This window comes from Schistocerca serialis, chromosome 8 (assembly GCF_023864345.2).
Source record: "Schistocerca serialis cubense isolate TAMUIC-IGC-003099 chromosome 8, iqSchSeri2.2, whole genome shotgun sequence".
In the NCBI taxonomy this organism is placed as follows: Eukaryota; Metazoa; Arthropoda; class Insecta; order Orthoptera; family Acrididae; genus Schistocerca; species Schistocerca serialis.
The window spans coordinates 57,718,171-57,745,423 of NC_064645.1; the positions used below are offsets into that span (position 1 = coordinate 57,718,171).

At 40.5% G+C, this 27,253-nt stretch overlaps 1 protein-coding gene across 3 annotated transcripts in view; it reads left to right on the forward strand.

Moving 5' to 3' along the window:
• Positions 1-27,253, forward strand: part of LOC126416088 (protein mothers against dpp) — a 145,449-nt gene that overhangs the window by 47,223 nt on the left and 70,973 nt on the right. For all 3 annotated transcript variants that reach the window (XM_050083580.1, XM_050083581.1, XM_050083582.1), the window contains exon 3: positions 17,352-17,523. In XM_050083580.1, the coding sequence (XP_049939537.1) occupies positions 17,352-17,523 (172 nt within the window). The remainder of the gene's footprint in view (positions 1-17,351; positions 17,524-27,253) is intronic.

Consider the following 27,253-nt stretch of genomic DNA (forward strand, 5'->3'; position numbering starts at 1 on the left):
CCCTACCCACCAGTTACCCACTATGTACCCTAATCCTATACCACATTATTTACATTCATTCCGGAAACATGCATTCACCGTAGCCAAACTGCAATCCCACATACTTTTCCTCCAGTCCTGTTTAACCTTTGGAATTACCCCTAAAGGGCTTACCTTAAAAGTTCCCATCTCCGGGTGCAATTCCTCCTTCCACAAGTCTCTCCTGGACTTCCAGAACCTTCAATCCTTAGCCCTTACCCAACTTGTCCTGAATCTCTACACTACTTCATGTAACCACCACTCCCAACAGCTCCTATCTCTCTTCAAAGTCCTCCACCTCTCAAACCCTTGCTTGGAGAACACACTGAGGAACATCATCCTAGAAGCCAGCTGCAAACTTGAGTTCCATGCCACACACCACCTGAAAAAACTATCCACAGTGCTAGTGCAACACCTAAGAAGTGGGGTCCCTCTCCCTATCCCTCACAAACACCAACCACAACAGAACCTTCAACAAACCCCCCTCATAGCCAACAAACCTAGCCTAGCCACCCTACTCAATCTCCCCATACCAGCACATACCCCACACAGACCAAATCTCAACTATAACCACAGTCAAATGCCACATATCACCAGTCCCAATTCAGTCCTAAACCTCTCATCCAGATCCCTCTCTCCTCCAGAGACATCTGTTCTATCAAAAGGCTTAACCTTTAGCCCCACACCTAAATTCAACCACACTGCCCTGGTTAAAGATCTCCTCTCATTCACCCGGAACCTCAACTGGAAATATCACTTCACTACACAAACACAGCCTCCAAGTACTAGACCCAGTGTTGAACCCTGTCTAGAACAGTTCCGACTGCCTTCTCAAAGGGATCCTCCTCCCCTCCCCCAAAACCATCCCTTGCAGACATTTCAGGAATTCCTCACATCCAGTGTTGCCTCCCAGTCCTTCTTGAAGAACATCCCGACAACCCCCAACATCACCCCAGCTGAATCCCGTGCCATTAAGGAGCTGAAAATAGACCGCTCTATTGTCATCCTCCCGGCGGATAAAGGCTCCACAACTGTCGTACTTGACCGTGTGGAGTATGTGGCAGAAGGACTGCGTCAACTCTCTGACACCTCAACCTACAAAGCTGTCACCCAGGATCCCATTCCCTCCATCCAGACTGAGCTGCAAAAAATCCTAAAAATCCAAGGTCCCTCACAAGGCCTCACAACGGCTTCCATAGACTTACTCACTCCACCTGAGCCACGTACCCCTACCTTCTACCTATTACCCAAAATCCACAAAGAGAACCATCCTGGCCGTCCCATTGTAGCAGGCTTCAAATCCCCAACCGAACGTATCTCAGCTCTGGTAGATCAGCACCTACAACCTATCACCCGCAGACTCCCATCCTACATCAAAGACACAAACCACTTCCTAGAACGCCTCAAATCCATTCCCACTCCTCTCCCACCTGAAACCTTTCTTGTGACCATAGATGCTACATCCCTTTACACAAACATCCCACATACCCATGGTCTCTCTGCCCTTGAGCACTACCTCTCCCAACGCCCACCCGAAGATCTTCCAAAAACCTCGTTCCTTATCACACTTACCAACTTCATCCTCACCCATAATTACTTCACTTTTGAAGGCCAGACCTACAAACAAATCAGGGGAACGGCCATGGGAACCAGGATGGCTCCCTCCTATGCCAACCTCTTCATGGGCCGCATGGAGGAGGCTTTCCTGAAGACCCAACAGCTGCTTCCCCTGGCCTGGTATAGGTTTATAGATGACATCTTTGTGGTCTGGACTCATGGTGAAGAAACACTCCTTAATTTCCTCCATAACCTCAACTCCTTTTCGAATCTGAATTTCACCTGGTCCTTCTCCAAAACCCAAGCCACCTTCCTGGATGTTGACCTTCATCTTGTTGAAGCTCACATCCACACCTCTGTCCATATCAAACCCACAAACAAACAACAGTACCTTCACTTTGATAGCTGCCATCCTTTCCACATCAAACGCTCCCTTCCCTACAGCCTAGGTATTCGTGGCAAACGTATCTGCTCCAGTGACGAATCCCTCAACAACTACACCAATAACCTGACCAGTGCTTTCCTCTCCCGCAACTATCCTGCAGACCTTGTCCACAAACAGATATCCCGAGCAATACATTCCTCCCCGTCCAACAACAATGTTCCTACCCCCAGACCACACAGAAGCATCCCCCTTGTCACCCAATATTATCCTGGCCTCGAAAACATCAACAAATTACTCCGCCAGGGATATGACTTTCTCAAGTCAACCCCTGAAATGAGATCATCCCTTGACAAAATTCTCCCCACACCACCCAGAGTTGCCTTTCGTCGCCCCCCTAACCTCCGTAACATCCTTGTTAAACCCTACAATATTCCCAGACTACCTTCTCTACCCAGCGGTTCCTACCCCTGTAACCGACCCCGCTGCAAAACCTGCCCCATGCATCCCCCCACAACCACCTACTCCAGCCCCGCTACTGGTAAAACATACACAATTCAAGGCAGGGCTACGTGTGAAACCACACATGTCATTTATCAACTGACATGCCTGCACTGCACAGCCTTTTACATCGGCATGACAACAACCAAACTGGCTGAGCGCATGAACGGACACAGACGAACTGTCCGCCTAGGAGATGCCCAATACCCAGTAGCGGAGCATGCCCTCCAGCATAATTCTAGGGACCTAGGAACCTGCTACACCGTATGTGCCATTTGGCTTCTCCCACCCAACACCAGTCCCTCTGAACTGCGGAGATGGGAACTTGCACTCCAACACATCCTTTCATCCCGCCATCCCCCTGGACTGAACCTACGTTAAACCACCTCACTCCCATTCACTCTTCAGTCTTCTCCTCTTTCCCTTTCCTCTTTAGCCATTCACGCATCTTTTCATCCTACATAGTTGTGTTTATCTTTATACTATATACCTCTTTACTTCTGTATGCATCCTCTTTGGTTTGAAGCTGGCACAGTACTTACAGTAGAATATCTTTGGCTTCCCTCTGACAACCATGCCTCCATCCTTGCTACCCTCCCTGTTTACCTTTCCCTGTTGCTTCATAACCTGGGTTGTGAGTAACTGAATCCACTTTCCCTTCTTCCCTTTTTTCCCCTCTCTCCTCCCTGATGAAGGAAAAAAGTTCCGAAAGCTAGGAATGTAAATTTTCAGTTCTGTTTTATGTGTATCTATCGGCTGTACTGAGCTGAGGTAAGTACTGGCCAGCCCCTCTATCTCTTTGTTAGTATTTGTTTCACATCTTATATGAGATTTTGCATTTTGTAATTTCTTTGTCCTCCGTGTGAAGGGCTGGTAGCAAATAGTTGATAAGTATTACCGCTATTCATCCCTCCCGACTAAAGCTGATTGCTTGCGATTGGTGTCTTTGTTGTGATTTTCACAACATTAATTAGACTGCTCTGCAACTTCTTTTCTGCTGCCTTTAAGCCTAGCTTAATCCTAGCAATCAATTTATTTTCCCTTTCATTTACTACATCATCAACTGCTTTGACATAGGTCTTATGCTCTTGTATGACTTTCTGTGCGAGGGTCGTATACTTATCTAGCATTCCTGCTTCAGCTCCATCCTGTAAATCCTTTACTTCCCTTTTGAATTTTTTCTTGTGTGTTCTTTAAGAACTTATTGCCTAAATCTAAATTACTCAATTTTACTGACAGCTCCTGTACTTCTTCCAGCAAATCTGTACATAAAGATTGCAGCTCATTACCAGTACCTGCATAGTTTTAAAATTTTTGCAAATTTCCGACTAAGTGTCTTGCATCTGAGTCTTTATGTCACTCACGACCTTTAGCTTACCTGCCATTTCCTATTGTGCCTTGTCCAGAGATAAAACTTTATGATCTAAGTTGTTTATCTCCTGAGATAAATCAATGAATAATCCATCTTTAATTTCTTCCCCATATCTGCAAGTTTGCAAGTTAAATCATTAGAGAGGTCAGTTGTGATAGGTCATTCTTAAAGCTGTCAAATGTTTGCTTTTGTTCATTTTTAGAATCATGAAATTTTTTGTCAAGTTTTTTGGTTTGTTGTGTAGAAATATTATTAACTAAATTCTTTGTTAGGTCAGTGAGGCATTTATACATGTCCTGCATTGAATGCACTGATGACGCATTATTGTCTTGTGCACTTACTGTGTCTTGTTCTCCCACATTTGAAACAAATCCTTGTGACATGGAGAAACTGAAATTTACTGATTCCGCACTAGCATTTCTTTTGCCTTGCTTCATGCGAGAAAATGCTTTGTGGTGAGATATGGGAACAAGTCTTGTCTACTGTGAGCATTGCAGTGCCATGCGGTAAGACATTATTGTCTTCAGCATAAACTGGATTTTTGTAATATTCCCAGCTGTCGTTGATATGATTGACATTTTCAGTGTCATTATCATTTGTCTTCGCACCCATTGCAGCGACATTTTGTACCTCTGCACTATTTTCCTTAGTCACCACAACCTGTTTGACTGGTTCCATTGTGTAAATATTTTTCAAATTATAAACATGAAATAAAATTGAATTTTAATCTTAATATTGATTGCAAGAATTTTCTTGATCAGTACATGTTGTAATCTACATCAGCATTGCCGTTTACAATTTTTGTATCCACATTCCAAAAAATCAAAGTAATGGTAACCCAAATCTCTACAGCTTTTTTTTTTTTTTTTTTTTTTTTTTTTTTTTTTTTTTTTTTTTTTTTTAAAAAGTGTCAAATTTATGCATGGGTAGGGTGAGGTACTGATAGTACTATTGAGTGAGGCATTACCAAGTGCAGTTATGCGAGCTAGAAGTTGGAGTTCTTTCCTGTCCTACAGATGATTTTGTTAATGCTGTTGGTACACTTCCTCTGGTTAACCATTTGCAATTTAAGCATACCATGTGGTGTCTGACCTTGGTTTTTTTCTTGGCAATATTCCAGTCATGAAACAAAGTAAATAAAAAAAAATTAGTTCAGTAGAATGTTACACAACATGTTTTATACCATTTAATTATTGCACCTGTCTAATCTATCTGGCACCGTCCACAGAACATTCACCAATTCTACTGATTAATTGCTAATTTTAAGAATAATTTACAGGCACCGCACAAGAGACGCAACAATAAGGATTCACTCAGGAGCATGTCTAGGCTCATTTATGCCCAGTGACGCATACTCCAGACAGTCAGACCTATGAGTTTTTGAATGTATGAAAAATCTATAATGTATAATATTGATTGTTAGCTGATATTGAAGTTATTTACCTCCTCCCCTTCTTGAAGACAATGTCACGGCATCCAGGTGGCTCAGCTTAAATTTCTTGCTTCTCTGAAGTATTACAGGTACCAACAATGCAGATAGGTAGATGAGGTGAAATATTAACTAGTAAGTGAAGTTGACTTTGTGTCATAAGAATTAATATATTTCATATTATTAGTGAACTAAACTGAAATCTGCGTCCTCTCTGTATCACGGATGGGAAAAGATAGTGTGTTAAGGTCGATGAAACATCCAATAGGAGTTTTTACAAGCACAGAAGATTAATGTTATCTACCTTTTGTCGCTAGCTGCACATGCTTGATTACTTTGGGCATATCACATTTTAATCTTTGCCGTAAACTACTTAAGTGAATGAATTGATAAAAATAGACAGAAAAAAATATAATATACACCCATATAGGTAAACCAGCATAAGTTCCAATACACATTTCTGAAATATAATGGAAATTGTAGGGATAAACAGTTCTGGAGAAAAAGTAACTCATAAAATTCAGTCATATGAATGTTTCACCAATCTCTCCTTCTGAAACTAAGAAAATTATTCATTCTCTCAAAAATAAAATCCCATCTGGTTTTAACTGTGTTTCCAATGGAGTACTGAAGGTTTGTTCTCATATATTAAGCCTGGTCTTATCTGAAATATATAATCCACTGATAATTCAAGACGTTTTTCCGAGACACTCAAATATGCCATTCTTAAACATCCATTTAAGAAACGTGGTAAGAGGAATGGCAATAACTCATGACCTGTTTCACTGCTGACATTATTTTCCAAACTTTTTGAGAAGGTGATGTATTCTAGAATAATATCTCATCTAAGAAACAGTAATGTCCTCAGCAAGTCACAGTTTGGTTTTCAGAAGAGTTACTCTACTGGGAATGCCATTTACATATTCACTCACCAAATTTTACAAAGTTAAATTGTAAAATGGTGCTAGTTGGTATTTTCTGTGACATATCTAAGGCATATGGTGATCAAGATTTATGAGACTGGCAAAATAACTTCAGACTTCAAGAATAATATAATAATTCCAATCCCAAAGAAAGCAGGTGTTGACAGGTGTAAAAATTACCGAACTATCGGTTTAATAAGTCACGGTTACAAAATACTAACACAAGTTCTTTACAGACGAATGGAAAAACTGAGAGAAGCCGACCTCGGGGAAGATCAGTTTGGAACACGTGTGGCAATACTGACCCTATGATTTATCTTAGAAGATAGATTGAGGAAAGGCAAACCTATGTTTCTTGCGTTTGTAGACTTAGAGAAAGCTTTTGACAATGTTGACTGGAATACTCCCTTTCAAATTTTGAAGGTGGCAGGCATAAAATACAGGGAGCCAAAGGCTATTTACAATTTGTACAGAAACCAGATGGCAGTTATAAGAGTCGAGGGACATGAAAGGGAAGCAGTGGTTGGGAAGGGAGTGAGACAGGGTTGTAGCCTATCACCGATGTTTTACAATCTGTATGTTAAGCAAGCAGTAAAGGAAACAAAAGAAAAATTTGGAGTAAGAATTAAAATCCATGGAGAAGAAATAAAAACTTTGAGGTTCGCCGATGACATTGTAATTCTGTCAGAGACAGCAGAGGACTTGGAAGAGCATTTGAACGGAATGGATAGCGTCTTGAAAGGAGGATATAAGATGAACATCAACAAAAACAAAACGAGGATAATGGAATGTAGTCGAATTAAGTCGGGTGATGCTGAGGGAATTAGATTAGGAAATGAGACACTTAAAATAGTAAAGGAGTTTTGCTATTTGGGGAGAAAAATAACTGATGGTGGTCGAAGTAGAAGAGATATAAAATGTGGACTGGCAATGGCAAGGAAAGCGTTTGTGAAGAAGAGAAATTTGTTAACATTGCGTGTAGATTTAAGTGTCAGGAAGTCATTCTGAAAGTATCTGTATGGAGTGAAGCCCTCTATGGAAGTGAAACATGGACAAAAAATGGTTTAGACAAGAAGAGAATAGAAGTTTTCGAAATGTGGTGCTACAGAAGAATGCTGAAGATTAGATGGGTAGATCGCATAACTAATGAGGAGGCATTGAATAGGATTCGGAAGAAGAGGGGTTTGTGACACAACTTGACTAGAAGAAGGGATCAGTTGGTAGGACATGTTCTTCAGGCATCAAGGGATCACCAATTTAGTATTGGAGGGCAGCGTGGAGGGTAAAAATTGTAGAGGGACACCAAGAGATGAATACACCAAGTAGATTCAGAAGGATGTAGGTTGCAGTAGATACTTGGATATGAAGAAGCTTGCACGGGATAGAGTAGCATGGAGAGCTGCATAAAACCAGTCTCTGGCCTGAAGACCACGACGAAGACAACAACAACAACAACAACAACAACATGTAAGGCATTTGACTGTTTGAATCACCATATTCTCCTAGATAAATGGAAGTGTTTGGGATCGATGGTATAGCCAACCAGTGGATAATGTCATATCAAACTACAAGAATTCAGGTAGTAGTACTTAGTAATTCAACAAATATAGTTCAGAAACTACACCAGTGATAAGTGTAACACATTGTGAAGAAATAAAAAATATGATGGGAACTTCGAAATTCTTAGGCGTCCAGTTAGATGAAAATTTAAACTGGAAAAAGCACATTGTGGAACTCCTAAAACATCTTCTTTCAGCAATATTTGTAGGTAGAATGATTGCAAATCTAGAGGTGAGACAAATCAGTAAGTTGACATATTTTGCATATTTTCGTTCAATAAGACATGTGGAATAATGTTATGAAATGAAGTCTTTGTTGCTCATAAAGGTACTGTGAGAGTAATATGTAAACACACTTGTTTTCATTATTACGTAAGTTTATTAGCCCAGGTTGCATAAAAATACACAATGCTCACTTGAGTTTCAGCAAAATTAAAACACCATCTTCATACCATTTATAAAGAAAAAATTCTTACAGAGTCAGTCTTGTTCAATTATTCGACGAAATGGATTGCTCCTGTAAAAAAATTTTCTGTACAAATCATCACAAGGTGGCATTTTAATTTTGCTGAAACTAGTAATCTGGGCTAATAACCGTGTTTTGATTCTAAGATTATCTCCAATACAGCTGACGATGTCAAATAATCATCAGAGTAACGTTTGGTGTCACCCAAGATCATCTTATAGACATCTGTGTATGGAGTTGGGCATTCTGGCTACTGCTTCACAGTATATTTATTCCTTCATGAAAAGCACTCCGTCTTCAGGCCGCAAGTGGCCCATCGCTACCATCCGACCGCTGTGTCATCCTCAGCTGAGGATGCAGATAGGAGGGGCGTGTGGTCACACACTGCTCTCCTGGTCGTTATGATGGTTTTCTTTGACTGGAGCCACTACTATTCAGTTGAGTAGCTCCTCAATTGGCATTATGAGGCTGAGAGCACCCTGAAAAATAGCAACAGCTCATGGCAGCCAGGATGGTCACCAGTCCAAGTGCCGGTCACATCCGAAAGTGCTTATCTTCAGTAATCTGATGGGAACTGGTGTATCCACTGCGGCAAGGCCATTGCCATTTGCTCATTAAGTTTGTTGTAAATAATCCATTACAGTTCAAAAGGAACAATGATGTACACTATTCCAATACCCGAAGGAGAAGTGACATTCATTACTCCACATTAAGATTATATTTAGCACAAAAACGAATCCACAATGCTGCAACAAAAGTTTTTGATCAATTATCCAGTGATATAAGATGTCTGACAGCAAGGTAAGATATGAAAAATTCAGCATGTGGCCATATTTACAAATTAATTTGTGATATGAGTATAAAACTACTTGTTCCATATCATTACAATACATCATACAAAATGATCCATGGAACATGAAACTACCGTATTTACTCTAATCTAAGCCGCACTTTTTTTCCGGTTTTTGTAGTCCAAAAAACCGCCTGCGGCTTAGAATCGAGTGCAAAGTAAGCGGAAGTTCTGAAAAATGTTGGTAGGTGCCGCCACAACTAACTTCTGTCGTCAAATATATGTAGCGCTACGCAGGCATGCTTCGCAGGCACAAAGACAAATACTGGCACCAAAACCTCTGCGTCAGTAAATAAATAAAAAAAAGGTGGAAGACGAGCTTTTTTTTCTCCGCCCCGAGTTTCGACCACTGCATTTTCATACATTATCCAACGAAGTAAATACAAATTCCGTATTGTTCCTCTTCGAACGTAGCAGCATTTCAATGTACTACGAAAATCCGACTGGCAAGACTGTTTGGGATATTTGTCAATAAGGTCAACTCTGCTTTCTGAATTTTTTCCCAACTGTGAGAAGAAATGGTTGCTAATAGGAACTTTTATGAATTGTGAATCACATGCAGTATTCTCTTCACCATAAGAATAACATGAATATAAACATTTTGCCATGTATTCTTTCGTGTTTGCTGCTATCTCATTTAAATCCTGTCCGCCTAAAAATTACGAAACTAGAGTGAGACAATAGCAGACGCGGAAGAATATTCATACCATGTCATGTTTATATTCGTATTATTCTTATGCCTAATAGTGATACAGCCAAAAATGAAGCACGGCAATTGACTAGATTTTTAAATCTAAGATGACTCTAATTTCTGTGCACAATGTAATGTACTAAAGAGGCGTCTGCAAAGATTTTCAAACGGAAAAAAATTTCGCTAAATTCTCGTTCAGAACATCTTCTATCACACGCAGTCTATTATCTGATTCTTGTTGATCATTATCAAAGAAAGCAGCAGTGTAAGTAGCAACGAATAGCAGTCTCATGCCATTGTTTCGCTAATGAGACGATTCCTCTCTTTGTTTTTTTTTTTTAATTGTAAGCGGCGGTAGCGTGCACAAAAGCAAGCCATGCCGCGAGCGGCGACAGGCCGTAAACCCTCATTTTCAGAATGCGACAAACAATGCATGACACAGTACAGTAATGCATTTTCACCTATAACAAAGAGAACTGCACTTGTCAGATCAAAGAAAAATAAGCAATCAATTCAAACCAGACGAAGCACGTGAAAAAGGAAGGGTACCCGTACAAATACGGACGGAGCGCCTGACGCATAACAACGGCTACATGGTAAAGCTTAACTGCTAAGCTTACGACTCGAACCAAACTACTACAGCTGTATCGTCATTCATTCAACCTAAATTGTGTCTCATATTACAATGGACCAAGTTTGTTTCGATTTGGAAGTGCGGCCTAAAACTTTTCTCTCCCCTTGAATTTCGAGTCTCAGATTTCAGGTGCGGCTTAGATTCGGGAAAATTTTTTTTCCTCGATTTCGAGTCTCATTTTTCAGGTGCGGCTTAGATTCGAGTGCGGCTTAAATTCGAGTAAATACGGTAACTAACTAAATAAATTGACTGCCATACCAGCAGAGCCAGTAGGAGCCACCCTATTCACACAACTGGAGACACTGCACATCCTTCCAGCATCAGGCAAGAGAGGAATATTCCCTCCATGGCATCTTCCTTCTAAAATACAACTGATCCACAACCTGATATTACTCATTGGATAAAAGACACTAGGACATTGGACTATAGAATAGTCTGATTGTTGTCTTGTCTGATTGCTGTCTTATGGAGATACAAAGAGAAAAATATAAGTAAAGAACAAATATGCCGTCCACATAGGGAACACTGGAAAGAGGAAGATAGTGGTTTAACTTTGCATCAACAGTGTTGTAAGTTGGATAGGGAAATTGGCCATGTCCTGTTAGAAGAACCCATCCACGTGTTTGCCTTAAGTGGTATAGCGGAACCTGAAACTGGATGGTTGCAGTGGGGTTTGAATTGGCATCCTCTCAGATGGAAGTCCAGTATCTTTTCACGAGACAGCCTTGCTTGATGGGGAGCACAGAAGAAATCAGATCAATACATCACATTTGCTGTTCACATCCCCACTATTTCAGGGATTTTTACATTGGAATTGTAATGGTTACTCCCATCATCTGAAAAAAGTTGAATTTGTTTAAAGTTATCCCATAAAATGTATAGCACTGCAGAAATCAAGATTTCTGGAGGACCATCTCCTTACCACTAGAGTGCAGCAAGTATATAGAAAAAGTAAATACTGAACAAGCATCCAGAGATGTTTGCACACTAGTTCAGTTCAACACCTGTGAATATTGTATGTGAAGCAAGAGGCTTTGCAGTCAGTGAAATAGTATGACAGTTTGTAACACACATCTTCCATAACTGGGATGTTACATATGGGGATATGAGAAGTCTTTTGAAGAATTGCCTCCCCCCCCCCCCCCCCCCCCCTTCCTTTTATTTTATTAGTGCCGCAATCACATATCAATCAGTGAGGTAGTAAATGGATTATTCAGACACAGACCTCTGTGTAATGAATAAGGAGTCCCAACACATTTCAGCACTGCCTTTGGCACCTATTCTGTAATAGACCTGATGGCCTGCAGTCTTTTGCACTGGTGATTCAGTTGATAGTTGGTCCTCGTGACAACTTTTATTGTATTGACCCCTAGTGTATTATTGTATTGAGCCTGAATCTATAACATAATGATTTTTTTTTTTTTTTTGTCACTACAAAGGGCCAGTTGACTTTGAAGACATGTATAGAATTTTGTTAGATTCTCTCTCCTCTTGAAATTTGCCATTTAGCATGTTGTCACACTGCAAGTTAATTACTTCCAACAGAAGGGTAGGTGGAAGTTTCTCAATGGAACAGTCAAATGGGTTTTCAAATATAGAAACGTCTTCTGCAGTTGCATCAATATCCAAAAAAACCTTGTGGAAACTGTTGTTTGGGCTAGGAAAATATATCACTTTCAAATTTTTATGCATGAAGCATATGCACATGATTTATGACTCAATCAAAGCCAGTTGTCACTGAAATGACTTTATTGCCATGTAGGTTTCACTTATTAGCACTGTTTTGCCTTGTAATTTAAAATTGAATCCACTAAGTAGTCCTAGGATGTTGGCAGCTAAATCTAATTTCCAGAGCCATTTTGTATTCAATGACATTGATTCAGGGCAGTTTTTCAGATGTAGAAATATATTAGTGTCTGCCCTGTGTTCAAAAGATCTTAACAAATCTTTGCCACTGCTAAGCCATTGAACTGGTGTGTGGTAGGGAAGTCATAAAATTTAGCTTCCACTGCTGACTGAAAATCACAGAACTGATGGTGGTGCTCTCCACTAGAATGAAGTTCACCATTGACACAACTGGTTCTGAAACGCAATAGATTCATATATTAGCCACAGCATACCTGCTGATGAATAATGCAATGAATAGCCACAGGATTTAAGCACTCTTTTATTTTTGCAAGCCTTGTAAATGTACTCGACTAAGCCTTTGTCTGTTCCACACATATTTTTACCACAATCAGTTGTGACACATTTTAGCTGTTTCCATTGCAGGTTGTACTTCATTAACGTTCTCTCAGCTGCTTTGGAAATATTTTTACTTGTAGTTGTTCCATGCAGACTACTCATACAAGCTAATTCTTCAGTCACTTCAGAGTCAGCATCAATTTCTCAAATAAATAGCAGCAACTGAGCAATAGCTGTCACGTCTATTGACTCAAGAGCCAAGGAAAGTCACTCAAAATCATTTGCCCTGTCAATGAAGCCTCGAGCTGGCACGCTGATTTTCATAACATGAGCAAGTGCACGGTGTTCTTTATATATGTGTAAAGAATAACTGTCTTTACGTTTCCAAGGTAAACATGTATGAGCAAAATCACAAGTTAATCTTAGTGTAATTAGACAGTGATAAAATAATCTTATATTGCATGAGCTAAGTCACTGTTTAATTAAACAATAATAAAATAAACTTTCATTGAATCACTCTCTTGCCTTGTACAAGTGTTACCCCACAGTAATGACATACTCGAAGCATAAAGAGTGTAGTTGCATTAGATCTCAGCCAAACACGTATTTGGTTACTAATTATCTCGTAGGCAGTTGCCTCATTGTGGGATTGTGCTGCTAGCTCTCAATATGGGTCATTTTCTTGCATGGATCGCAAATTTTTTCTCTTTTTGCTCGCTGTTTATTTTTTATTACTGGTGGTTGCTTGGATGTATGACAACACAATTTATCACTGTGTTAGCTGAAGCAATAATGATGGAATAGGTACGGGCTCGCAGTTGTAAAACAACAGTGGAAGGATGCAAGACAATTTTATTTGTGTTTGGCACACTTTATGCATAGACGTGGCTGTTCGAGGATTAACTGGTTACCAATGTTGCTGCCAGCAGCCTCAGTATTTTGAACAACTGTTCTCAGGGGAAGACTTATAGAAATAAATAGGCTATATCCATTTTCTCAGGACACCTTCCTTCAGCTAATACTGTCAGACATTGTTTAATTAGTTTACAATCAGTAAATTGTTTTCCTTCCTTAGCTAACAAATGAGCTTCTTATAGACTTAACTTAGTTGCAGCCTCATTTACATTTTTTAATTTCATAAGGAAACTGTGTTGTAATAAAGTATTCCATTTCAAAGTTTCTGATTATTCCAATCGTGCTTTCCCAGTGAGTTGGGATATTGTACGAATGCTTAGTCTGGTGATGCTAGTGCAGATTCTACTCTTTTTAATACAGCTATAGTATAAACACAATGACCGAGCGAGGTGGCGCAGCGGTTAGCACACTGGACTCGCATTTGGGAGGACGATGGTTCAAACCCGCGTCCGGCCATCCTGATTTAGGTTTTCCATGATTTCCCTAAATTGCTCCAGGCAAATGCTGGGATGGTTCCTTTGAAAGGGCACAGCTGACTTCCTTCCCTAATCCGATGAGACCGGTGACCTCGCTGTTTGGTCTCTTCCTCCAAACAACCCAACCAACCCAATAAACACAATGCTTTGCCAACCAATTTGTTATCAAAAAAGCACAATGTTCAAAGTCCACATTTCTCTTCTTTTGTGATTTTGGCAGTGACATGATGGAAATACACTTGTAGTAGAAATGAGAACAGAATGTTGCAGAACAGTGATACATATGGCACTGATAATGCTGCCAACTTAAAACTGTTCATCACCACAGCGGCAGCGCTAAGGCTTGGCTTCCTCAGCTAGCTTCCTGCACACAGAAGCACCACACAAGATTTTTCTTGCAGCTATTCAACTTCCATGTTGACCATTAGAGTATGTTACCAGTCAACTGTAATATGTATCAAAAAATTTAGGTTTGTTACTCTATAGCTTCACAGATAATGATTTTAAACTTTCACATGATTTTCATGTTTCATTCAGTTTTATCTTGCTTCAAATTTTTTAAGAATTTGGAAGTGTAAAATAATACATTCTTAGGTCATGGGCCATAGAAAAAGAAGCGGCAGGTTGGATTAGACCCCCATACTGTAGGTTGCTGATACCTGCCATAGGTCATCCTGGAACAGGCTGGATTAATTAGTTCAGAGATTCCAAGGAGACAACAGCCACCTCCAGTAGAAACACACCTAGTAAAGCACTTTTATGTTCAAACTAACCTTAGGGTTTTATATATCCACTTCCACAGAAATATCCACTAAAAAGGCAGATAGTCACAGTAGCACAAGTTTATTTTTCTAACACAATGGAAACAAAATCCTCAGTGTGCTGTGGAGGTAAAATTCCTTTCACTCTGAAATTAAATAAAATTGTTGGACAAGTGGACAAACAGTAGTTTTTCAATGACAAACAAAGTTAAAAGTTCCTGAATCCCAGAAGCAAGTAATTAAGTTCCTCAATATATGGAGAAAATTTAAGTTTAGCATGAAGCAAGTTCCTCAGTTCCTGGATTTGGAAGAGAGGGGGAAAAAAGAAGAAGAAGAAGAAGAAGAAGGAAGAAAGAAAGAAAGAAAGAAAGAAGTCAACACACTAGCTTAAGTCGCAGAAATGAAACACTTTCAGAATATCTTACAGTAGTACTTCACAGAAGAAGCATCGACAGCCAAATAGTTTTGAATAATTTTGAATTCTGGCAAGGGTAGGTGCACAAAGTAAAGTTTTGACTCTGATTGTCTGTGAAGAAGACAAACAGTAGAAATTATACCAAGCCCCACCAACTATGTCACTGATTACACTTTAGGTCCAGACAGGGGAGCTGGTGTGCTGTCCCGGAAGATGGTGGCGGAGCCCAGAGCCTAGTGTCGTTGAGATTTTTAGGTCGGTTGTTCGCTGCAATTGAACTGCTCTGCTAAGCTCACATGCTGGCCTAAATAGCTGCCTTGTGGTTAAGATCCATGTGGGCCTATTTTGACACTGCAGTACTTCCATGACTTCTACAATTGCCATGCACGCCATCTGGTGGCCTGGCCAGAACACTGTTGTCATCACCTACTGGCTGGGCTGCTGAGTTCCATAGTTGAGAGTTCCTGTGGCATCTGTTTCATAGGTGTGGAGTTTTTGGCAACCCAAATAACTTAGAAGTTGGGTGGGATGCCATTGGTGCCTGATGTCTTGGGCACCACAGGAGTGTTGATGACAGCTTTATCTTATGACACAGCATGGTTTGTATAGCAATTTCCTCATATGTTGCAAGTTTGTCTGTGGATTACAAGCAATAGTTTAATGTTATCCAAGACAACCTCTGATCTCTGCCTTTCACAATCAGCTGTAAATAATCCCTTCACAGTACAGATAAATCAGTTGTCGTTATTTGGATGCAAGTCAGATTTACCTTCCAGGGAGTGAACTGTCAGACAAACTAGTCAAAGGAGCAATGGAAATGACAACACTAGAACTGAAAACCCCTAAAAATTACTTACAACCAAATGAAATACTGAATCCTGAAGAAATGGGAAGAAGAGTTACAAAATATTACACACTCTAAGTTAACTAAGTATGGTCAGAGACATCACCAATGAATGCTTGAACACTGCAACAAAGCTCAAAAAGAAAAAATATTACCTTATGTTGTTTCCGAGTTGGACACACTAAAATCACTCTTCAATTTGTACTTTGTCTAGAAGAACCCTCCCAGAACATCTGTTGAACAGCTTTAACACTTTGTTGTTTCCTCGAAGATTACAAGTAGGCAAGATGTGTGACATCAGTCAAAACTAAGAAATCACCTCTCGTAGATACTAGTGGATGATGTAACACCCATAAACTGTACATTTCATTTGCTATGAAAGAATGGACATTACCATAGCATTTAAAATTAGCAGAATTAGAAGTTTATTTTAAGGGGTGGGGGGTACGTTACCACCAATTTAACTCTGAGGTGCTGCCATCACCTGGTTCGTTGTTCCAGAACCCAACATAAACAATCAAATGTTTGCCTTTTCTGTCTTTGAAGATGTTAGATATAAATTATGTATATTATCTTGCAGATATAAACTTCCATCATGACAGATAAATTTGGTCAGATTGGGTAACCATTCTTGCACATTGCATAACACACATCACTTTCATATTACTGGAAATGCCAAGGAAAAGCCTCACACCTATGTTTTTGATTGCTGTTTAAGGCCAATTATGTAATTCAGTCCCTTTAAAATAAATTTCAGTATGTAAAACACTGGCAGTATTGGTTGATGAAACAGGTATGTATAAAGATAACTGCCACTATGAGAGATTCCTATCCAGTATCGAAGCTTAATAGCTGTGTAACTATTCCTTATTACTAAGATGAATTTGAAAGGAAATAGTAATATGAAATGGCAAGATGGAATACTCAAGTCTTTGTGTTGTGACAACAGAAACACTTAGTGTGCACCCCCATTTCACTTGCTTTGAATTATGTTCTGAGTGACACATTCTTTTCATCACCAGTTCCCAAACTTTCTACCATCATAAGGTATACTTATGATGGTTCAAAGCCCATGTTAAACTGTAGGTCTCCCTACGGTTGTTTCAGAGGTCAGAGAAAAACAATGGCATACTACCTCCAATAAGAAGTACACTGGCCTTGCCAAGACAACCTTTGAGTTGAAAACAGCTTTATTATTATTATTATTATTAAAGTAAACTTTATTTCTGAATGGGGGACTATTTATCTCAGAAACCTACTTTTATTATATGCTTACAAATTTGTTTGGAAAAAAAATAAGGCTTGTTCTTATTCTATGCTTAAATCCTAAGTATTTTATTTCCAACTGACATATTGTGTTTTGTATGTATTTAGGTTTCACATAGGAAAGGCTTGCCCCATGTTATTTACTGTCGTGTGTGGAGGTGGCCAGACCTCCAATCTCACCATGAGCTAAAACCGATGGAAAATTGCAGATTTCCTTTCTCAGCTAAACAGAAGGAAGTCTGCATAAATCCGTATCATTACAAGCGAGTTGAAAGCCCAGGTAATTATTTCATTTGTTTATGATGTTGTATGCTCTTTATATGATGTGTACATGTTCATAAGTTTAAACATTTGCTGATATCTTAGCATGTATCTATTTAAAAATATTCTGTTAATGTGTTGTGAATAGTGTCTTAAGGCATTATGTAAACTGTCATTGGTTAGTCTCAACCTGTTCATACAGATCCACTATATACAATATTATTTCAAGTGTGCTTTCTCAGCCTGCATGTAATGTCAGCGAGCACCAACTTGTACCAGCAGGAATTTTATATAGTATTACCAAGAACAGCCAAAAGTAGTTTCTTATTTTGAACCTAGCTTGCTTACATTGTAGGTACTCAATACAGGCATTTTTGACAGTTTGGGATAGCTCTGACATCTGCATGAAATAATGTTGATAATAATGTGTTAAATATGAATGAGTTTTGTCACAATCAAGTAGAAGGTTGATGATTATCTAAAGCTAATATTCAGTCGGTGCAACAGCAATAATAGAAATTAGCTGATTTTCTTACCATTGTGTTACTGAGTACTGTTGAGGCTATTTACAGTTTGACTGGCAAAAGGAAATGCAGAAAGAAAGAAAGGAAAGTACCTTGACTTCTTATCTCACTGGAGAACTAGTATGTTTTGATTTGACTATTACAGTATCATTCAGTAAAGTGAATCGTAAAAAATGAACCTGTACACAAACATTTATGCGTGCGCAACTCACATGCACATAGCTACTGTTTCCTGGTGCTGGGGTCCAACTATGGACTGTGCCTGCGGCTGACGTGCAGTGATCTGTGGTGGGTGGTGCAGGCATAGGAGGTGGCAAGGGATGGGGAGTGGGGAGGATAACAGGGTACTGGTGAAGAGATTGCGCTGTGCTTGTGGAGCATGCAGGGATGTGATGGTGACAGGATGGGCCGTGCTTGGGACGCGGGGGGGGGGGGGGGGGGGGGATCTAGAGAAGGGGAAAGACATTAGGTGCGTTGATGGAATAGAATGTGTTTGCATTGCTGGAGTGGGAATGGGAAGGGGATTGATAGAGTGAGAAGAGGGACTAGTGAAGGTTGAGGCTGTAGGCGGGGGGTTACTGGAACCGATGATAGGTTGTGGGGAGCTTCCCCACTTACACAATTCAGGAAACCTGATGTTTGTAGGAAGGATTCAGATGGCACAGGCTGTGAAGCTGTCGCTGATGTGAAGCATATCTTGTTGGACAGCACATTCAGCAACTGTGTGGTCCAGCTGTCTCTTGGTCACAGTTTGGCGTGGGCATTCCTGTGGAAGACAGCTTTCCCACATAGAAAGGAGCACCGTGGTTGCAGTGTAGTTTGTAGAACATATGACTGCTTTCACAGGCAACTCTGCCTTTGATGGGATGGGACCTACTGGAGTAGTTCATGGTTGAAGGATGTATTGGACAGGCCTTGCATCTGTTGCAGAGATATGAGCCATGAGGCAAGGGGTTGGGAACAAAGGTGGAGTAGGGATGGACAAGGACATTGTGTAGGTTTCTTATGTAGCTAAATACCGCTGTGGAAGAGGTGGGAAGGGTAGTGGGTAGGATATTCCTCACTCAAGGACACACAGAGAGGTAGTCAAAATCCTGGTGGAAAATGTGATTCCCTTACCCCAGTCCTAGTTGGTACTGAGTCATGAGGAAGTGGCAGTAGGCAGCTATTGAGAAGGATGTTCTGAAGTGCTCAGATGTAAACAACAGCAGTGGTGTAGCTTTAAGAGTTGTTTTGAATACAGTGCAGTGTTCTTCCTAATTTCCAGACTGTGTGTGTTTGATACTGCTGTTATAAACTTTCTTTTTCTTTTTTTTCCAAGAGTTATTATTCATTCTGTGTCTTCTGTGACTTAAAGCTATAGTAAATGAAAATTAGTGGTGTGTTTACAACCTAGTGTTAACTTCTGTTCACCGTATAATTGTTACGTGTTATCTTGGATACTTTACAGTGCTTTAAATAATTTCCTGATAGCATCAGTTTAAGTGTGTTGTTAGAAAATATCATGCTTTTATAGTTTTCATTCACTTTGTGTCTGATAATACCTACTTTCAATGAACTCCGATCATAATTCTACATCAGAAACGTGTCAGGGCTGTGGGTTGGTGTTTCATTGGGGAGAAGGCAGTGGGAAGTTAAAAAAGTGTCATATGGGACTCTTCCATGGAACTGCAGATTATGTAGATGAGAAAAGAAAATCATGAAACTGAGATGAAAGATTTGTGCCCTCCAGATAGAATTAGAAATGGCATATTTTGAATTAGATAGGTTGAAGGGAGAATGAGGCAATGGCAGCTGGGGGAAGGTGACAGGTAATAGACAGAAAGAGAAAACCTCTGACATTGTATTTCAAATTTTGATCAACAGTCAGTTTGACGATGCTGTTCTAATTTGTCGATCCCTTCCGAATAATAGGAATTGTCCAAGTCTGCAAAATAGCTATTAATTTCTGCAATCGCCTCCTCGTTTGAATAAAATCTTTGTCCCACCAGCCATTTCTTCAAATTGGGGAACAAATAGTTGTTTGAGGGAGCCAAGTCTGTAGAATAGGGGAGTATGTGAAACAAGATGGAATCCTATTTCCATTATTTTTTGACCACAACTGCTGAGGTGTGTGCTGGTGCATTGTTGTGATGGAAAAGGACTTTTTTGCGGTCCAATTGCCGGCATTTTTTTGCAGCTCGGTTTTCAAACGGTTCAATAATGATGTGTAATATGCACCTGTAATAGTTTTACCCTTTTCCAGATAGTTGATGAGGATTATGCCTTGTGAATCCCAAAAGACAGTCGCCATAACCTTCCGACCAAAGGACTGGTCTTCGCCTTTTTTGGTGCAGATTCTCCCATGGTAATCCATTGTTTAGATTGTTGTTTGGTCTCAGGAGTATAGTAATGTATCCAGGTTTCATCCACAGTGACGAAATGACACTCAAAGTCCTACGGATTCTTCCTGAACAGCTGCAAACCATCCTTGCAACACTTCACACGATTCCGTTTTTGGTCAAGCGTGATCAGTCGCGGAACCCATCTTGCGGATAGCTTTCTCATGTCCAAATGTTCATGCAAAATATTATGTACCCATTCTTTTGAGATGCCCACAACACTAGCAATCTTACGCACCTTAACTCTTTTGTCATCCATCACCATATCATGGATTTTGTAAATGATTACTGGAGTTGTATCCTCCAAAGGGCGCCCAGAATGTTCAGCATCACTTGTGCCCATATGGCAACTCCGAAAATTTTGAAACCACTTATAAACTGTTCTGATCGAAGGTGCAGAGTCACCGTAATGTTTATCAAGCTTCTCTTTAGTCTCCTGAGGCGTTTTGCCTTTCATAAAGTAATGTTTAATCACCACATGAAATTCTTCTTCCTCCATTTTTTGACAATCACTTGACTTCCTTGATTTGCACGAATGCCAAACACAAAGAAATAGACCAGTATGGCTGAAACTTGCTATACGTTCTTTCCAAAGATGCTACTAACTAAACATGACCTTGATATGCGCCAGTGGTTCCATCTCTCGGACTTTGCACGGACTTTTCAAACGTCCCTTGTAAAGTGCAAAAGACTCATAAAAACAACTTTAAGACTAAGTCAGTAGAAAAGTCACAAAAAAGAAAACCATCTTGCTACTAGGAAGAGTTGTGGGAGGGGTGTAAGCCAATTACTACAGGAATAGCTGAGTGCGTAATACCAGGTCACAAACATCCCGAAACCTAGTACCAAGCTTAGCCAGGTGACAGAGAACACAGGGTCTTGTCCAGAGATTTGGATGGTGAGGATAAGGTACTTACAGTTGTAAGAGCCTGCCTAGAACTTAGAATATGACTTGAAAGTTGACGTGGAGGAAATAGTAGCAGCAACAGCATACATTTGTGTGGGATTTGTCAAGGTTTTGCAGCGACATGACCAACCCAAGGTTAACACAGCCGTTAGATTTGTGAACAAAGAGCGAGTTGCTTTTGACTGAGACAGAGTTTAGTATCTGTGCCGTGCCAGTTGCTGCAATTGAGAGATGGGGATACACTAACAATGGCCTGCAACTAAATTGGAGGGGGAAGAAAGATTGGCTGAGCACCTTGCAGAAAGTGTAAGGGGAAGGGGGCACAAGTACACAAGGCAAAATCCCTGTGAGTCCAGTAATCACAGGGGCACATTTTTATTGGTTAAGAGTCAGTTTACAGGCAGAGTGTACTGAAAGAAATTAGAGCAGTACAATTCATAATACATGTAGCAGTTTCCAGAAAATTAAAATTCCAAAATTAATTTGGTTCATTGAAACCTTAGAAGTGATTTATGTTCTGTGCCTTTCTGAACACCATCTAATGACAGGGAAGGAGAAGTTAAATATCAGGCATTGTAGACTTGCACTATTTTTGTGTGGAGTTAACTGGGAAAAAGTAGGGGCTGCAACAAGTGTAAAAGTTGGACACAAAGTCAGAAAATTTGAAACAAATAATTGTTGTGTTGATCAGAACCTAGAACCATATTGTTGTGAGTTGTTACTGCAGAATACGTCTCTGATCACTGTAACAGTCTACCAATCCCTTCCAGGAAATGTCCAGCTATTTATGGAAAATCTAGATTCTGTTGAGCTGCCTGTCAGAAAAGAAGGAAAAGAGAGTAATTTGTGGAGATTTCATTTCTGTAGAGTCCTTAAAAGTTACAGGAAATGCGAACTAGAATTATTAATTATTATTTGTGTGTTTCAGTCTAATTTTCCAACTAGTACAGCAAAATAGTAGGACACTGATTCATAACATTTTTATAGATATGTTCAGGCAGAAACAATTAATGTGTACCGAATTGCTAATGGACCATCTGATCATGATGCACAGTTAATGGAAATAAACAATATGTACCGTACAACCTTGTGGTGAATCCATACAAAGCCATGAGACTTATTAATGACAAAAGAATACTGTGTTTTAAGAGTGAGCTAAAATGGACGGTATGGGATGAGATATAAGTAGAAAGAGATGCTAAAAATTGAATTTATTCGATAATGTATTTGTGTCAGTATTTGAAAATTACTTTCCTAAAAAATTATTCGGACCCCGTGGGTAACCAAGTGATTTAAAATCAAGGATCCAAAAATGAGGTGATTCTTGTGGCTGTGGAACAAGTCAGGAAGTATAACATAAAAATCATAAAAATTTGAATGTAATACTCACTTCCTTGATCATTTGTTAGGAGACTGTCAAAACATGTGTCTACATTAAACTGGAACTGCTAATATTTACAGAATTAATACACTGTCAGAATGAAAGATAGTTATGCACTTTTAATAAATTAATCATACACAAAGCACCTAATCGTGACTGTTGTGACCAAATGCTGTCAAAACTGAAATCTAACAGACATTTTTACTTAAGCTGGTATAACAGTCCCTGTTAAGATATTCATCTATAGAGTAGAAGGATACTACAAAAAAATACTGTAGTACTTTAAGGAAAGTCTTAAAACTGTCCAAAAGTGTGCGTGTCTTGACAGATTTAAATAAAACAGATAATAAGATTAAAACTGTATGGGACATTGTCAGTGCACAAAATTAAAATATGCATAGTTAAAATATTTTGACAATGTTGTGACGGATAATTCACAAGTAGAAAGTACTTTTAACAATCATTTTCTCAACGTAGCAGCAAATGTCATATTAAATGTCTTCAGACATTGTCGGAAATGTAGAAAATTTTAAGATTGGGGGAAAAATAGCTAAGGGAGTCCCACGGCATTCAGTGTTGGGTGTTCTACTTTTCCTTATACATGTGAATGGCCTTCCAATTCACATTCAGCAAGCAAAAATGATACTTTTTCCTTGTGATACTGGTTATGTAATAAATCCCATAAGAGAGAAAGCAACAGAAGAGCTGGTAAATGATATTTTCCAAAGAATTAAATGGTTCTCTGAAAAGAGACTCTTCCTAAGTTTTGAAGAAAAGCACACCACATTAGATTCTGTGCAAGAAGTAGAGTCATACCAAGAACTGGTGTAGCACATGAGCAGCAGTGAGAAAGTAGGATAGAAAGCTCCAAATTTTTGCATTTACATATTGATGAAATCTGCAACTGGAGGAAACATGTACTGAGCTCCTCAAACAATTAAGTTCAGCTATTTCTGCTCCACTCAGTGCTTCTACACAAGGTTGGGAGGATAGTTTTGGTCTTTGAAGTTCTCAATGAGACCATTGACATATTTGGAGAGAGACTACTCATCACTACAGATGCGATGACCATGAATGGCTAGGCTGTATGGAAGGGACTTACTGGTATGGAATGGATGGCAGCTGTCAGAGTGGAGTTACGATGGTGACTGGTAGATTTGATGTGGGTGTAGGTTCTGAGGTAGCCTTTCTTGAGGTGGAGGTCAACATCAATGAAGGTAGCTTGTTGGGTTGAGGATGATCATTGGTTCAAGATAATGAAGATGTCATCAGGGAATCTGAACTAGGAGAGGGATTTGGGATTCCGGGTGGTTAGGAATGGTTCCTCTAGATGCCCATGAACATGTTGGCATAGGATGGTGCCCATTGCTGTACCACAGACTTGTTTGCAGGTGATGCCTTCCAAGGAGAGCTAATTGTGGCTGTGGATATAAACTGTCGAGTCACATTAATGTGACCACCTGTCAGAAGACTGAATAAACATGTTTTGCGCTGCGATTTGTAGCGAGATAAGCAGGAAGAGAGTTAGTGAGGTTCTGGAAGGTACCCACAGAAATGTGGAACCACAGACTTCAGTGCTGTGGCTAGCTGCACTAGATTTCTTGATTGAGAATCCATGGTGTGAACAGCCGATCGAGGTGGTCCCACAGATTCTTGATTGTGTTTAAATCCGAGGAGTGCGATAATCTCATCCTGGTGCTGCTTGAACCATGTAAGTACACTGTGAGCTGTGTGGCAAGTTGCAAAGTCCCGCTGGTAGATGCTACTGTGCTGGGGGAAAACAAACTGCATGTAGAGGTGGACATGGTCCTCATGCTTAGATACATACTTGTGTTGATCTGTTGTCCTTTCCAGAATTACAAGATCACCTAGGAAATGTTATGAAAAGATTCACCAGACCATAACGCTCTCTCCTCTGGCATAGAACCTTCAGATGATTGTTGCAGGGTATTTACTTTCAGTCTGATAGGGCATTAAATGTGATTCTCTGAAAAGGCCACCTGTTGCCCGTCAGTGGATGTCCAGTTGTGGTATTGGCAAGCAAATTACTTCCTTCATCACTGATGAACAGCAGTCAGCCTGGGTGCATGAATCAGATGCCTGCTGCAGAGGCAGTAATGTTCACTGAATAGTTGTTGAGGAGTCACTGTTGGTAGCCCCTTGGTTCATCCGGGTGGTCAGTTGTTCAACAGTTGCATGTCTGTCTGTCCATAGATATCTCCGCAGCCGTCATTCACCTCTGTCATATGTGGCCGATGGTATACCACAGTTACCTTCATGCCAGTTTTGGATAGCGCCAATTTGCCATACATGGTGTACTTTAACCACAACGGCATGTGAATACTTTACATTATATGAGATATGCGTCCACTCATGGTCCGAAAGACAACGATCATGCCCTTTTGGACGCCAGATAGGTCCTTCCATTTCAGCAGTATGACAATGACTGCAGTGTTTTCTGCGGTCCCTGGCAAGCTTTATGTACCCTCCACTGATGCTGCCATCTGCTATCTGTGAGTAGCTATTGCTTGTTGGCTTCGAATGTAGGCTTTGGCCACATTAATGTGACTGAACTGTGTGTTTCATCATGGTAACCAGGAAAGGAGTTGTACATTTGGAGTCAGTCATGTGCTGGGAAAGGCAGTGTTCATTAGCATCAAGGTCATGAGCATTGGTGATGTTAGTGTAGACAGAGGTGGCATTGACAGCTTTCATTGATCAACACATTCAGACTATTACTCATTACTACTCTGCTGTATAAAAAATACCCATCATTCCTCCTCTGACTCTTGACAGTTTATGTTTCCTTACCACCTATTGCCATGCTCATCACTGTAGATGCTACCTCTCTTTGCACAACATCCCCAATGACCATGGATGTGCCGCTATTGAACACTACTTTTCCCAATACCCAACTGCCTCCAAACCTACAACCTCATTCCTAATCCACTCACAATTACTTCTCCTTTGAAGGCATCACCTAAAGAAAAAAAAGTCATGGTATGGCAGTGTGCACCCACATGGCACCTTCTACACTAATCTGTTCATAGGCCATCTGGAGGAATCTTTCCTAACTACCTGGGATCCCAAACCCCTCGCCTGGTTCATATTTGTCGATAATGTCTTCGTGATCTGGACTGAGGTTGAAGTCACCCCACCCACATTCCTCCAGAACCTCAACACCTCCCCCATTAACTTCACCTGGTCCTCCTCAACCCAACAATCCACCTTCCTTAATGAACTCCACCTCAAGGATGGCTACATCAGTACCTCTGTCCACACCAGACTTGCCAGCCACCAACAATATCTCAATGGCAGCTTTCACTCATACCAAGAAATTCCTTCCATGCAGTCTAGCCACCCACGGTCGTCACATGTGTAGTCATGAGCAGTCCCTCTCCAACTATGCCAAAGGTCTCACTTTGACCTTCAAAGCCTGGTATTACCCTCCCAACATTGTCCAGTAACACCATCCAGGAATGGGGCAACTGATTCACATTCTAAGCCAGGGTTCAGCTATCTCGCATCGCACCCTGAAGTGAGGAAAATCATACCCGCTACTATCTCGACCCCTCCCATGGTAGTATTCCAGACCTACACAGTATCTTTATCCATCCCTAAATAGACCCTGTTCCCATTCCCCTTCCTTATGGCTCATATTACTCCAATAGATGTAGATAAAGACTTCCATGTATCCTCCCTCTACGACCTACTCTAGTCCTGTTGTAGCCATATCCTATTCCGTGACAGGCAGGATTACCTGTGAAAGCAGTCATGTGATCTACAAACTAAGCTGAAATTGCTGTGCTACTGTCTGCATGGGCAAGATAACTAACAAGTTGTTTGTCCGCACGAATGGCCACCGCCAAACTGGCCAGAAAACAGCAGGACCACCCAGTTGCTGAACTTGCTGTCTGACACAATGTGCTTCACTTCAGTGACAATCTGCACCATATGGAACCTTCCTACCAGCACCAGCTTTTCTGAATTGTGTGGGAGGGAGCTCTCCCCACAATGTAACCTTCTTTCCCATGATGCCCCTGGCCTCTATGTTCTCCTGTCCCTGCCCTCCCCCTGTGAACCCCTTCTCCCTTCCCACTGCCACTCCTGCACTACACACGTCTTCTATTCCACCACCTCACCTACAGTCTTTTCCCTTTATCTAGATCTCACCTCTCTCACAGCTTCCCCTCCCCCCCGTGACTCTGTGACGGGTGCATTGTCATCCATAAAAATTCCACCGTTGTTTTGGAACAAGAAGCCCATGAATGGCTGCAGACAGTTTCCAAATAGCCGAACTTAACCATTTTCAGTCGATAATCAGTTCAGTTGGACCATAGGACCCAGTCCATTCCATGTAAAGACAGCCCACACCATTCTGGGGCCACCACCAGCTTGCACAGTGCCTTGTTGACAACTTGGTCTGTGGATTCGTAGGGTCTGCACCACACTTAAACACTATCATCAGCTCTTACCAACAGGAATTGGAACTCATATGAATAGACCACAGTTTTCCAGTCATCTATGATCCAACCTATTTGGTCATGAGCCAGGAG